Genomic DNA, 11,823 nt, shown 5'->3' with positions numbered 1-11,823 from the left:
TGTAGGCAGTTCTCTAACTATTTTTAAAGATTTTATGTTAAAGGTTGCTATTGACAGCTCATACATGCCGTCATTTTACAATTTATGCAACGGAAGCGTGAACGGAGAGAAATCTTTTGAAGCCGGTGAAGCGAAATGAAACTTCATTTCCCAGACGATATTGTGCGCGAGAAGATGAAAAGAAGACATCCCACTTTGAAATCAGTTTCCGGACACTACACGCATTTAAAGGAGCTCTCCGTTACCTGACAAGCGAACTACTTTGAGATAATGTCCAATCTACTCATGGTAGGACCAGAGACAGTCTAAAACAACAGGGACACTCACTGCTATCACAAGTTTAACCAGCGGTCGGATTTTTTTGACAGGACTTCGTGCTTGGCTGCTGCTTATGAGTGAAACTTTAACTAAATAGAGGATCTTTGTAGGCGCAGTCGTTCATGCTGCATATCTGCAGCAGTCAGCCAGCGGGGACTTTAGCTAACACCAAAGCCTTAACATGACCTGACCGTAGTGCTACAGGCTTGTCCGCCTCATTCACCTGACCAGGTACAGTATGTCAATTTCAAGTTTGGTCTACGTTGGTGTACTATGTTTATTTTAAAATAATAGTGACATGGGCGGGGTGAAGGTGGCTGGGGGCAGCTAGCTGTTAGCTCTGGTTAAAGCATGACATATTGTAGCTGATTGGAGGAATGATATCATCTGCTGGTTTATAAAACCAGATTTTGGCTTTAAAATCAGGCAGGTGAATGTTCAGATTGACTCAGCAAAGACATTTTTATCCACATTAAATTGTACTACATTGGCTTTCAGCCACCTAATTAAGTTATCATCCCTTTATTGAACTAAGAGGTGTGTGTTCCCATCGCTAATGCTAACCATCAGACACTGAAAAACACAACACAATGTCAGAAACATAATAGTATTTCAATACAAAAAGTCAAATAATGTATTATTCTAAAATAATGTTGTGGGTTTGGCCTAACAAAACTGATTTTTATTTTAGGGATGTTTGAGAAAACCAGAGAAAAAATGTATTTTAAGAAATAATTAATGGTTGAATGTATGTTGCTAATGAATGTTATGATAGATGCAAAAAGAAAACACAAAACAATTGGGCCTTTCTGATCACAACATGGAAATTTAATGTAAGCTGATCTGAAAAATCTGGTCTTTTTTAACCATTAAGAACTTATGCACTCACTGCATTATAAAAAGTACTTATAACATGTTTCTAAAAATACAATTTTCATAATTTTGGTGAACAAATCAATATCTGTAACCCCATATGTTGCTTTTAATGTTCTTTATTTGAGAATGCATAGTTCCAATTGCAAACTTTTACACCATATTCCTACCTTACTTATGCAATGTAACTTGAAAAATGAGCATTAGACTTTTTTAGGAGGCAGAAGTGAAAATCAGGTAACATTAACATGGTGTACCATGATTTAGAATGACAATGGCACACTAAGTGCAGTTAAATCAAGAACAAAATTGAGGTAAACACTGAAAGATTTTTTAGGTTCAACTGCACAATTTTGCCCAAATGATGCAGTGATTTGTTGGAAGTTTGATTTCTAAATTTGTGTTCAAAACTACATAAAAGCAATGCATTCAAATGCCCGATAAGCAAAAATTTGCCAGGGAGGTGGTCCCTGGACCATCCTTTGTTTGGGCTTAGCCCTGAATATTTAGCAAATCTGGCTCCACCCCTGTGTCCGGTGTAAGAATTTTTACATCAGTTAATAGGAACTTTATTTTCCACATTCAAGCATCAGCTATCGAGTTAATAAAGTGAAAAGTTTTCTTTGTCAAGCAGAAATTAAATGTAAATTTATTGTAAAAAAGCTCATACTGTGGACAAACTTTTGCTTGAAAAGTCAACAAAGCATGAAGTAAATTGCCAATGATTTTTATTTTTTATTCGTTGCAAATTGAATTGCCTTTCATGACATGCCATTGGTATGTATGAATAGTATTTGATATTAATAAAGCTCTGGGTATGTTTTTGAGGCGAAATGCAGATTTCTTTTAAAAGATTTGTTCAAAAATTTAATTTTTAACTCCAAAATTGTGGCAAAGGGTAACATACAACTGTAAAAGAACTAGTTGGGCTGTTTGAGCTTTGTTTGTAACTCATTTAAATCTACCTCTGACCTTTAACATTGTTTACAAGATAACCAGTAATCATTTTAAATCCGCCATAGAGAACAAGAAGAATTATGTCAGATGTCATTTTCAAAGCTTCAAGTTGATTTCTGTCTGTAATTCTAATTTGCATAATCTTACAAATAGAGGAATAAAGCACAAGTATAATTGTTAACAGATTTTGGATAAAATATTATTCACAGTTCTAGTTAAGGAAGGTAAATGATCGTATTAACCTCTTATTAAGATCTAAAGTCTGTCTAAAGATCAGCAGAAGCATCTTTCTCCTCTTTTTCTCAGAAAGGCAGAGACAGCAGGCTGAAGCAAAGCTTATTACAGGGGACATACAGGAAGTGGAGTGATCTGTGTCTTTTAAGACCAGATTTAGGGCAGCTGGTTGCCATAGAGACTGTGGTGCCCTGCTTCGTGCCACTCTTTTATGTTCTCTCTGTTTTTTCAGGTAAAGAGCATTGAAATTGAATTTGCATTTGAAGTTCCTCTTTACTCAACATGCAGCATCTCAGCAGTTATGCACTGATAATGCTGCTTACAAATTGTAAATTATTTCTCTTTTTTCCATCCATGATATAACGTGTAACATAATCCATTCTGCACAAACGTTCTGTAATAACAAGTTAGTTTGCTGTGTTCCTTCCTCTCTGCAGTGTTGCTGTGTGCTTTGTCCCATGATGAAATCCACAAATATGACCTGGTCAATCATAAAGTTAAAAAGTGACTAGAGGTGAAAGGTTGTAAGGCCACAGATCTCTGCCATAAAAAGAAAATAAAGAATGAAATTTTCTATGATCAAATAAAACGGACACATGTGATACCAAGTCCATATTTTGAGATTGATCGGATATTTAAACCTGCATGTTTACTGTTGAATCAGGCAGTCTTTTTTGACTGAAGCTCATATCATCTTCAGGTTGACCGGTACAGCCGTTATGGGTTCCTTTCATTTTTTTGTCATAATTAACCAAACCAAGGTTAAAGGGTTAAAAAAATGTGAAAAACTAACCCACTCATTTAGAACCACACTACACTAACTCCATCATTGATAACTAGGGTTGCACCATATTAGTTTTTTGCCGATATTACTGTTAAAAGGCATTCTTCTGAAATGAAAAACAGTATTGCAGCCGTCATTAGCTGCAGGAATCATCAAAACATAGATCATAAAATGGATAAAAAGAGGTTCAGTATCTGAATTAGTGGTTTGGATGTAATCTTTAAAGGGGACATATTATGCAAAAATCCCCTTTTTAGGCTTTTCTAACAAAAACATGTGACCGTGGCCTGTCCACAATCCTCTCAAGTACCAGAACCCCCCCGCCCCCCCCCCTTTTTCCACCTTTAAGAAAATGTGTGCTAAAACAAGCCGTTCTCAGAATACCCCCTCATGATGTCATGTTGGGCAATTAGCCCAGCCCCCAGGTTTGGTTGACCCTCCCTGCCCTCCTTTCCTGATCCTCCTCTCAGGATCAGGAGAGCCACATCCATTTCCTGAGAGGGATGTAGTCAGGGGCGGAGTCAGACGGCTCAGTAACATTTAACAGACGCAGAAACAGCTCATTCTGAGCAGGGCTGAAACAGAGGTTTTTTAGACATGCAAAAATCCAACACTGGGGTGTTTTTTCAGCAAAAAACTTACAGGCACGTTTTTCAGGACCTCTGAGAACAATATAAACTTGTTTTAAAAGGTAAAATATGTCCCCTTTAAAGACCTTGGAAAGTCACCAAAGTTCCAGGCTCACCAGAAAACGAATGCACTAGCTACATAGGCATTGATAGCGTCATTAGAACGTCAAGACGGAGGGCTTTTAGAGGAAGACAACAAACAAGTGGCTTTGAATCATGGTTCAAAAGTTATTTAACTTTTATTACCCTTTCTCTTCTTGTCATATGACAACGCCAGGCTGAGATTAACTTACTTACCTGTGGAATGTTTCAGGTGTCCCTGTCCCAACTTTTTTGGAACGTGTTGCAGGCATCAAATTCAGGATGTATATATATTTCCACAAAACAACCAAGTTTATCTACCCAGACATTTAATGTATCATCTGAGAACTGTATTCAATCATATATAGGTTTAAAAGGATTTGCAAATCACTGTATTCTTTTTTATTCACATTTTACATGATGTCCCAATGTTTTTTTGGAATTTGGGTTTTTATAACAGGATTTTGTTTGTACTTTATTTGTAAGGCTTAATGATTATAGAATTGACTAAAGTATTTCTTTAATTTTGCAGCTTTTTTGCTAATATGGTCTTCCAAACATCAATTATGATTAATTTCACTAATGTTATTGAATTAATGCAGTCATTGTTTATTTATTATGCATGTTACACTTAATGAAGAAAGGAAAGCCTATCAGCGTAGTCTCTTGAGACCTGACAGATGGGACACGTTTGCTTCAGATGGATCATTTATTTTACTTAGAGGCTCATTCAGCGAGTGTATCAAATAATTCTACAGTCGAGTTAACCATTCTCTCTCTGAGTATTTAAGAGGGAACAGGTAGTTAAGAAAAGTGCAGATTGTTGTTGGTCCTTACTGTTACTGTCTGCTGAAGGTCCCAAATGAACATCTCTCATTATTAATGCCTGCCTCTCTATTAGGGAGCACCTGAACAAGTCTTATCTGTGTAACCAATACTCACTTTCATGAAATGATGCGCAGATCAGGTAACCACTTGATTTCCTTCTTAAGACATTCATCCCGTTGCATTTCCCTCTGATAGGGTTACCACTCAGCATCTCATCTGCAATGTTTTAAGACGTTTTTTGGCCTGGAGGTCTGGATTTTCTGTGAATTATTCAAAGGTGTAGTTTATTTGTAGGAGCTGATGGGGGTAGCTCATTACCTGATAGGCCTTGTTCTAATTTTCTTTGATGGACATGTGTCAGACGGAGGATGCCGTCACCGAAGTTGGGGACGTTCTAGAGGTGGAAACCACTCCCGCTTTATTCCCTCTCTGCTTTGTGTTGTGGAACATCAATCTTACTTGTAGTTCAATTTTTGGGTTTGGCATAAAAATGACAAAGAAACCCTCAGAGGTCATTCGGCTTCGCTACGAGGAGCTGCTGTTTTTCGCCGCCTGTGTTTGTAACTGCTGGGGTTTGTGTCTGTGCGTTTGTGTTTGTCTTGAAGGCAGAGTGTGCAGGAGAGGAGGCGGCGCTGGCATGCGTTTGGGCAGCAGCTGGAGGTGGCAGCTCTCCCGGGCCATGCGTCTAGCGCTGCGATGGTGCCGTCCATACAGAGGGGGTCGAGGCGGGGGAACCAATCCGTGGATCAGCAGCAGGTTTTTGGATCTGTGGAGCTACAGCAAGCTGCTGCTCAAGTCTCTCTACTTCAACAGCCTGACTAACTCTGACACTCTTCTGGACTGTGCTTTTGAACCAGTCTACTGGATTGTGGATAACGTGACTCGCTGGTTTGGAGTGGTGAGTTGTCTATTTTTATCTTAAGTGCTTTTCTCTCTCTTCATCCCAAATTTAGATCCTCAGCCTCTCTTTCTCCTCTCTTTGCAGGTATTTGTAACTCTAGTCATACTGCTGACCACATCAGTTGTGGTCATTGTCTACCTATTTGTCATACCCACGATCCTCAGCACCTACCCGGTACACTGGATCATCTGGCACCTCTGCTGTGGCCACTGGCTTCTCATCATGGTGGTCTTCCATTACTACAAGGCCACTACCACCTCTCCAGGACACCCACCCAAGGTACCCATCCCATTGTAGAACAGCCTTAGATGATTAGCATGATGCATACTCCATTTTTCTGGTACAACTCAGCTAAAGGAGAGTAAAATGCTGTTGATATGGTGATAATATTTGTGTTTTTGAAGTAGACTTTTGGTACGGAACAGTATAACGGAATAATAGATTTTTATTGTTTTAGGACAAAATCCATATTCCTTCCGTGTCCATCTGCAAGAAATGTATCTCACCAAAACCAGCCAGGACGCACCACTGCAGCATCTGCAACATGTAAGTACATCAGAATACTTCCACGTGCACAGAGTTTCTAGGTTTCTTCTTCTTTTTAACTGTTTCTGTGATTCTCCAGGTGTGTTTTGAAGATGGACCATCACTGTCGTATCCTTTTCGAAAAGTCCCACTTGAAAAAAGTCCATGTAAACTTTACAATAGTCCTTTAAAATCCTCATCTTTTTACATTTTGTCCTTAACGTGTTTCCAGCCTGGTTGAACAACTGTGTCGGACATTTCAACCACCGTTACTTCTTCTCATTCTGCCTCTACATGACGCTCGGCTGCATCTACTGCAGTATCAGCAGCAGGAACTTATTTCTGGAAGCTTACAATGCCATAGAGGTGAGGATGGATGCAACTTCTGACCTCTGCCACCGCCCCCAAAAAAGGTCTCTATAGATGTAGAACCTGGGTTTATCTACTGTTGTCTCAAGGTTCAGGATATAATGTTTGAGCAGTGTCAGCTGAAGGAGGTTATTAAAAGCACAAGTGGAGCTCAGATGGCAAATAACAAATGAAACAGGAGACATGAAAGAGATCTTAACTCTCTCCCCTCATACAATCTCCTCTGAGCCTGCTTGGTCTTATCTCAGATGGACCGTATACCAGCTGGTAAACAAACAACTCCAGGCTTTCAATATCAATTAATTTGTTTTTTTTGTCTCTTGCATGTTTGGCTTTTGAACCAAACAACATAATAAAGCAAAGGGCTTAACACCTTTGATATGATCTGAAAGTGATTTAAGTCAATTAAGTCTAGATCTTTCCTGTCCCCGGCAGAAGTACTATCAGACCCCACCTCCCACTGAAAGCTACACAGAAACCACCGCTCATAAAAGCATCATCTTCCTGTGGGTGCTGACCAGGTGAGGAAAAAAATCAACACATTAAGTGTAAGCACACCCTACTGTGCCTGTTTGAAACTCTGCCATAGGTTGATACAGTCATGAAGACAGGTTTTAATGTTCTCCTTCTGCAGCTCGGTGGCTGTCGCTCTGGGAGGACTCACTCTGTGGCACACCATACTCATCAGCAGAGGAGAGACCAGCGTGGAGCGCCATATTAACCGCAAAGAGACAAAAAGACTGAGGGAGATGGGAAAGGTACTTAAACTAATGTGAAGAGTTAGTTTTGGACTGCGGTCATCTTACAAGGACAACAGTTTGATTGTATGATAAAAAGGCAAGTTATTGTAATTAATATAAAAACTGAAAAAAATGCTTGTTTTGGCTCTTAATGTGTTCTTGTTTCCAATGCAGATGTTTAGAAATCCATATCATCACGGGAGAATGAACAACTTGAAAACACTCTTTGGAGTGGAAAAAAGAAGGTGAGCTCAGTTTTCTCAAAGTTTTAATAAAAAGTATCATTCATTCAAAATTTTCATAGTTGATTTGGCAGCACTCGCGACTCAGGGAGGCTGCTGTAGCACAGTTAGATGTCTGTCAACCGGAAGGCTAGGGGTTTGCCTCCTGGCTCAACTATCTGAATTCCAACACTTTCTGTTAAGCTGTTATGTTCTGCTACGTGAAATGCAGATAATGCCAGGAGAATCAAACAATTAAGTCAGATTTTACTCTGATGCCCAAATTAGCTGCTTACATCATTTAAAAAAAAACCACAAGCATTTCTTTATGCATTTAATATTCTATAAAAAAGGTATTCATTCAGGTTTATGTTTGAAAACAGAGCGTTATGGGGCCCAGCCAAATGGGAGGGGTGGGGGGCATGGAGGTCAGCAAAGTCAAGGTCCATTGTAAAGATGGGCTATGATAACCAAGTTTTTTTTTTTTTACCTAAATAAAAAACAGTCTTACCAGAGCAATGGTTTTTCCCTATTTTTATGTCTGGTTAAACAGAATAAAAATGGATAAATCTAGCAAAAATGTGTTTAAAGTGGTAAAAATGGGTTAACAGAATCATAGGAGGGCAGAAAGTGGCAAAATCGTTGATTCATGATTATAAAGTTCTAAAATTTGGTCAACAGTGCCAGAATATGGTGGAAAAAGTGGCAAAATTGTTTTAAAGTAGCAAAATTGGGTAGAAAAAGTGCTAAAATAGGACAAAATAGACAAAAAACTGGTTAGAAGTGACAAAAATGGTCATGAAAGGGGTTGAAATAGGATTATAAAGTGGCAAAATGGTTAATAGTGGCAAAAAGGGTTAAAAACGACAAAAATGGGCATAAAATGGTTAAAATTTGTTAATAAGCGCAATAAATTGGTTAATAGAGGCAACAATGGACAAAAAGTGGCAAAATGGGCTGAAAAGGAGGTGAAACATGCTTTAAAATTTGCCAAAACTGGTTAATAGTGCCAGAATAGGGTGGAAAAGATGACAAAATTGGTTAAAAGTAGCTCACCTCAGCAGAAAAAGTGCTGAAATAGGACTAAGAAAATATTGTTTATAACTTAGAAGTGACATTGATAGGCATGAAAATAGCTAAATGTGCTTAAAAGTGGCAAAATGGGCATCAAGAGTGGTGAAATAGGATTATTTAGTGGCAAAAATCAGTTAAAGGTGGTAAAAGGGGTTAAAAGTGACAAAAATGGGCATAAAGAGTGGTTAAAATGGGCTAATAAGGGCAAAAAAATGATTATCAGAGGTAACAATGGACAGAAAGTGGCAAATATGCATGTAAACTGGCAAAAATGTGCTGAAAAGGCAGTGAAATAGGATTATAAAGTGGCAAAAGTTGGTTAATTTTGGCAAAATGTGCAAAATTGGTGAAAACTAGCACCAAAACTAGCACCACTGCTACTGGTCAAACACACATGCATTGATACTATTAGTAATTAAAAACTGGGGAGGGCCTATCCTCTAGGTTTGTCAGGGGTCAAGCTTATCTGTGGGCAGGCCTGCATATGTGATAAAGAAATAAATAGTATACAGTGAAACAGACACATAAATTATGCTGGATTATATACATGCAGACGTACATATGAAGGCATTATTTAGGCTTTCAGACAGATGGAGAAGACAACCTGTGAGGAAAAAGCAGCCAGTGAGGGCCGTTCAAAAATTTCACCACTCTCCCCGTTTCATTAAACAAAGTTTGGCACTTCTTTGCAATCTGGTGAATATTGAGACAACAATTTGGTAGAAATTCAGTTACATAACAAGAAAAAATAGTTATGAACAGGTAATAAACACTTGAGCGACATTGTTGCAGTATTTTATCTACATGCTCATTTCAAAACTGAGTGGTTTCATTTGAAAGACACTCTCATGAAATAACTTTTTACCACTTCAGACACCAAATTAAAACTTAGTTTCAAACCTTTTGAGATTTATAACAATTAAGAAGGTCATTTCATGTTTTTAATAATGCACAAGAAAAAAGTTAGCTCCTATTCAGGATCTCTTTTTCTTCTGTTCCTCAGTCATTGGCTCACACGGGTCCTCTTGCCATCCAGCCACCTTCCCAATGGAGACGGCATCATGTGGGACTACATCTACAGCAGAAGAGACCCGTTGGCCATCTGACCCTCAGCCTTTTATCCAAAACCATATCAAAAACTTGTATAACCTTAGACGTACATTTTTACAATCAAAGGGACTATCGACACATTGTTGTGACCAGCCAGGGACACTACAAGAAGAGAAGCTTTACACCGTCTGTTTCATCTGCTGCTACTCACAATCAGCAACGGGAAAATAGTTTCTCAGATAAGGAGTTTGGTTGTTTTCCCTGCTTGAACTTTGAAACACACAGGAATAACCAGTAGTGATTAATCCTCTTGGAATCATCATGTTCCACATATCGCCCGTCAACTTTGCACATCAGGTCTAATTGTGGACTTGACCACCAGCAGAACTCCCCCTGTGACTGCAGCACTGTTGACTAATTGGATTCATAAATAATGCTGCTGGCCAGCATTGTTTTCAAGCTCCAGCCTTGTTTTTACTCTACATGCCAGAAAACCTTTTCCCTTTACATTTTGGACTGAAAATATTGAATCAACACATCTTACACCAGTGTGTGAGATCAGACAATGACCAAGAGAAAAGGCCGTTTGTGAAGAGAACACCAGCTTAAAGTTATACAGCAATGAAAACAAATACTACTTGGATAGTTCATTTTATAGATGCACTGAATTTGATTTTTGCCTATATCCGAAATGCCAGTATTTTGCTAATTTCAATATCTATAACAACATTTATACAAGGCTTCTTCATAAAGACTTGATGCTTCCCTTATAAGGTGAGGAAAGGTGAAGGTTTTCAAATATTCACTTATTTTAAAAAGAAACATTAGGCCATTTTCTTAATTCATTTTTTAACCATTACTTATATTGGTGCCTGATTTAATGTGGTTCTACTGCCAGACTGTGTGGCTGTAGCACATTTAAAAGTATCACTAACCACCATTAAACGACAAAAGGTAAGCTCTAACTTTGCTCCACTTAAGAAATGATTGATTTTACTGAACATTTTATGATCAATTTTCATTTAAAGCAGTGGTTCCCAAAATGAGGGTCAGGACCCCCAGGGGGGTCGCAAGACACTGGAAGGGGGTCGCAGGATGCTTTCGAACAAACAAAGACAAATTTAATATGATTTAAAGTTGAATATTGTATTAATTACTGTGAAAAATTGTGTAAAAATTAGTTCAATTTAAATTTAACAGTTTATTGAAATGTTAGTAAAATGTACAAATGTAAAATATGAATTCGTACATCACTGGTGTCAGGCTAAAACTTGGTGTCTCCAAAATCACCGCCTTCAAAGCTGCATTTTTTAATAAATTTAACCCTGAATGGTTATAGTTACTACCTTTTTAACACTTGTAATTGCTTTAAAATTGGTTAAACCCCACTGATAGATGAAAAGGGTTACCAATAGTACTGATTAATGAAAAAATTAGTATGATGTTTTGACCCGACACCAGCAACATGATGCTTCTGCAACACTTTAACCCCCGTTATCTGATGCTATTATTTTGGGGGTCAGGGGCTGTAAAGTTTGGGAGCTCCTGATTTAAGGGATAAGTTTTAATTGACGAGTTCAGTTTGTCAAGTAAAACTGTTTATTTCTTCATTTGAAATTAGCGCCAAGCAATGCTAGATCTGTTTGCCTGTTATTGGCAATTTCCATTATGTGTTATCATCAAGCTACCAGATATACAGCTGGGTCATCTCTTAAAATCTTCAATTTTTCTTATAGTTGACTTTTAATTAGCAGTTTTCTATGAAGTACGCTTCCCTGTTATGTAAGATATGTTTGGCTAACAAATCAGCTTTATTCCGGCAGAAATTTTCAGAATATTAACTTTAACAGTACAGGTACTTCCCTTTTTAAGCTGTCATCTGCTGATACCAATATCATGTTGATAACATTGTGCATCCCTAATAAGTTGTTTATGCCTTCAAATTTGGCCAAACCTCACAACTTAGGCCTGCCACACACTGCAGGATTTTAAGACTTGCCCTTCCCGACTATCATGGGGGCGTATCCCAAGTGGAGGGTCATCGCAAATGACAATTTTTCTGAATAATCCTCGTGTGTTGTCAACGCGATTCTTTCACTGCTCTAAATCGCGTCGTAGCCTCCCAGACCCGAATCGTGAATATCAAACACTTTTCGATTCGTAGTAGCTTCTGATGGAGTAACCATAACAACCAATGAGAGCGAGCAGACGGGGTAGCGTCACCAGCTGCTCGCAACCA

At 38.4% G+C, this 11,823-nt stretch overlaps 1 protein-coding gene across 4 annotated transcripts; it reads left to right on the top strand.

Annotated features, from left to right (window-relative positions):
- The first annotated feature begins 2 nt into the window (after positions 1–2).
- On the top strand, positions 3–10,927 carry zdhhc16b (zinc finger DHHC-type palmitoyltransferase 16b). 4 transcript variants are annotated; one of them, XM_041815174.1, is made up of 10 exons: positions 3–549; positions 5,314–5,602; positions 5,690–5,884; positions 6,063–6,151; positions 6,231–6,259; positions 6,363–6,496; positions 6,935–7,020; positions 7,134–7,257; positions 7,414–7,484; positions 9,538–10,927. In XM_041815174.1, the coding sequence occupies exons 2-10, from the start codon at positions 5,342–5,344 to the stop codon at positions 9,638–9,640; spliced, it is 1,092 nt and encodes a 363-aa protein (XP_041671108.1). In that variant the 5' UTR covers positions 3–549; positions 5,314–5,341; the 3' UTR covers positions 9,641–10,927. The 4 variants fall into 4 exon arrangements, with proteins under 4 accessions (XP_041671108.1, XP_041671107.1, XP_041671105.1 ...); XM_041815173.1 differs by having other exon boundaries at positions 5,310–5,602; XM_041815171.1 differs by lacking the exon at positions 3–549 and having other exon boundaries at positions 4,434–5,602.
- Positions 10,928–11,823: the final 896 nt, after the last annotated feature.

The sequence above is a fragment of the Cheilinus undulatus genome, linkage group 20, assembly GCF_018320785.1.
Source record: "Cheilinus undulatus linkage group 20, ASM1832078v1, whole genome shotgun sequence".
Lineage (NCBI taxonomy): Eukaryota > Metazoa > Chordata > Actinopteri > Labriformes > Labridae > Cheilinus > Cheilinus undulatus.
Note: the sequence above shows the minus strand (reverse complement) of the source record. Positions and strands in the feature narration are given on the sequence as shown.

Coding starts and splice junctions, on each gene's coding strand:
- zdhhc16b (XM_041815171.1), top strand. CDS start 5,051: ATGGACATGTGTCAGACGGAGGATGCCGTCACCGAAGTTGGGGACGTT. Junction 5,885..6,062: donor CTCCAGGACACCCACCCAAG/GTACCCATCCCA, acceptor TTATTGTTTTAG/GACAAAATCCATATTCCTTC. Junction 7,021..7,133: donor TTCCTGTGGGTGCTGACCAG/GTGAGGAAAAAA, acceptor CTCCTTCTGCAG/CTCGGTGGCTGTCGCTCTGG.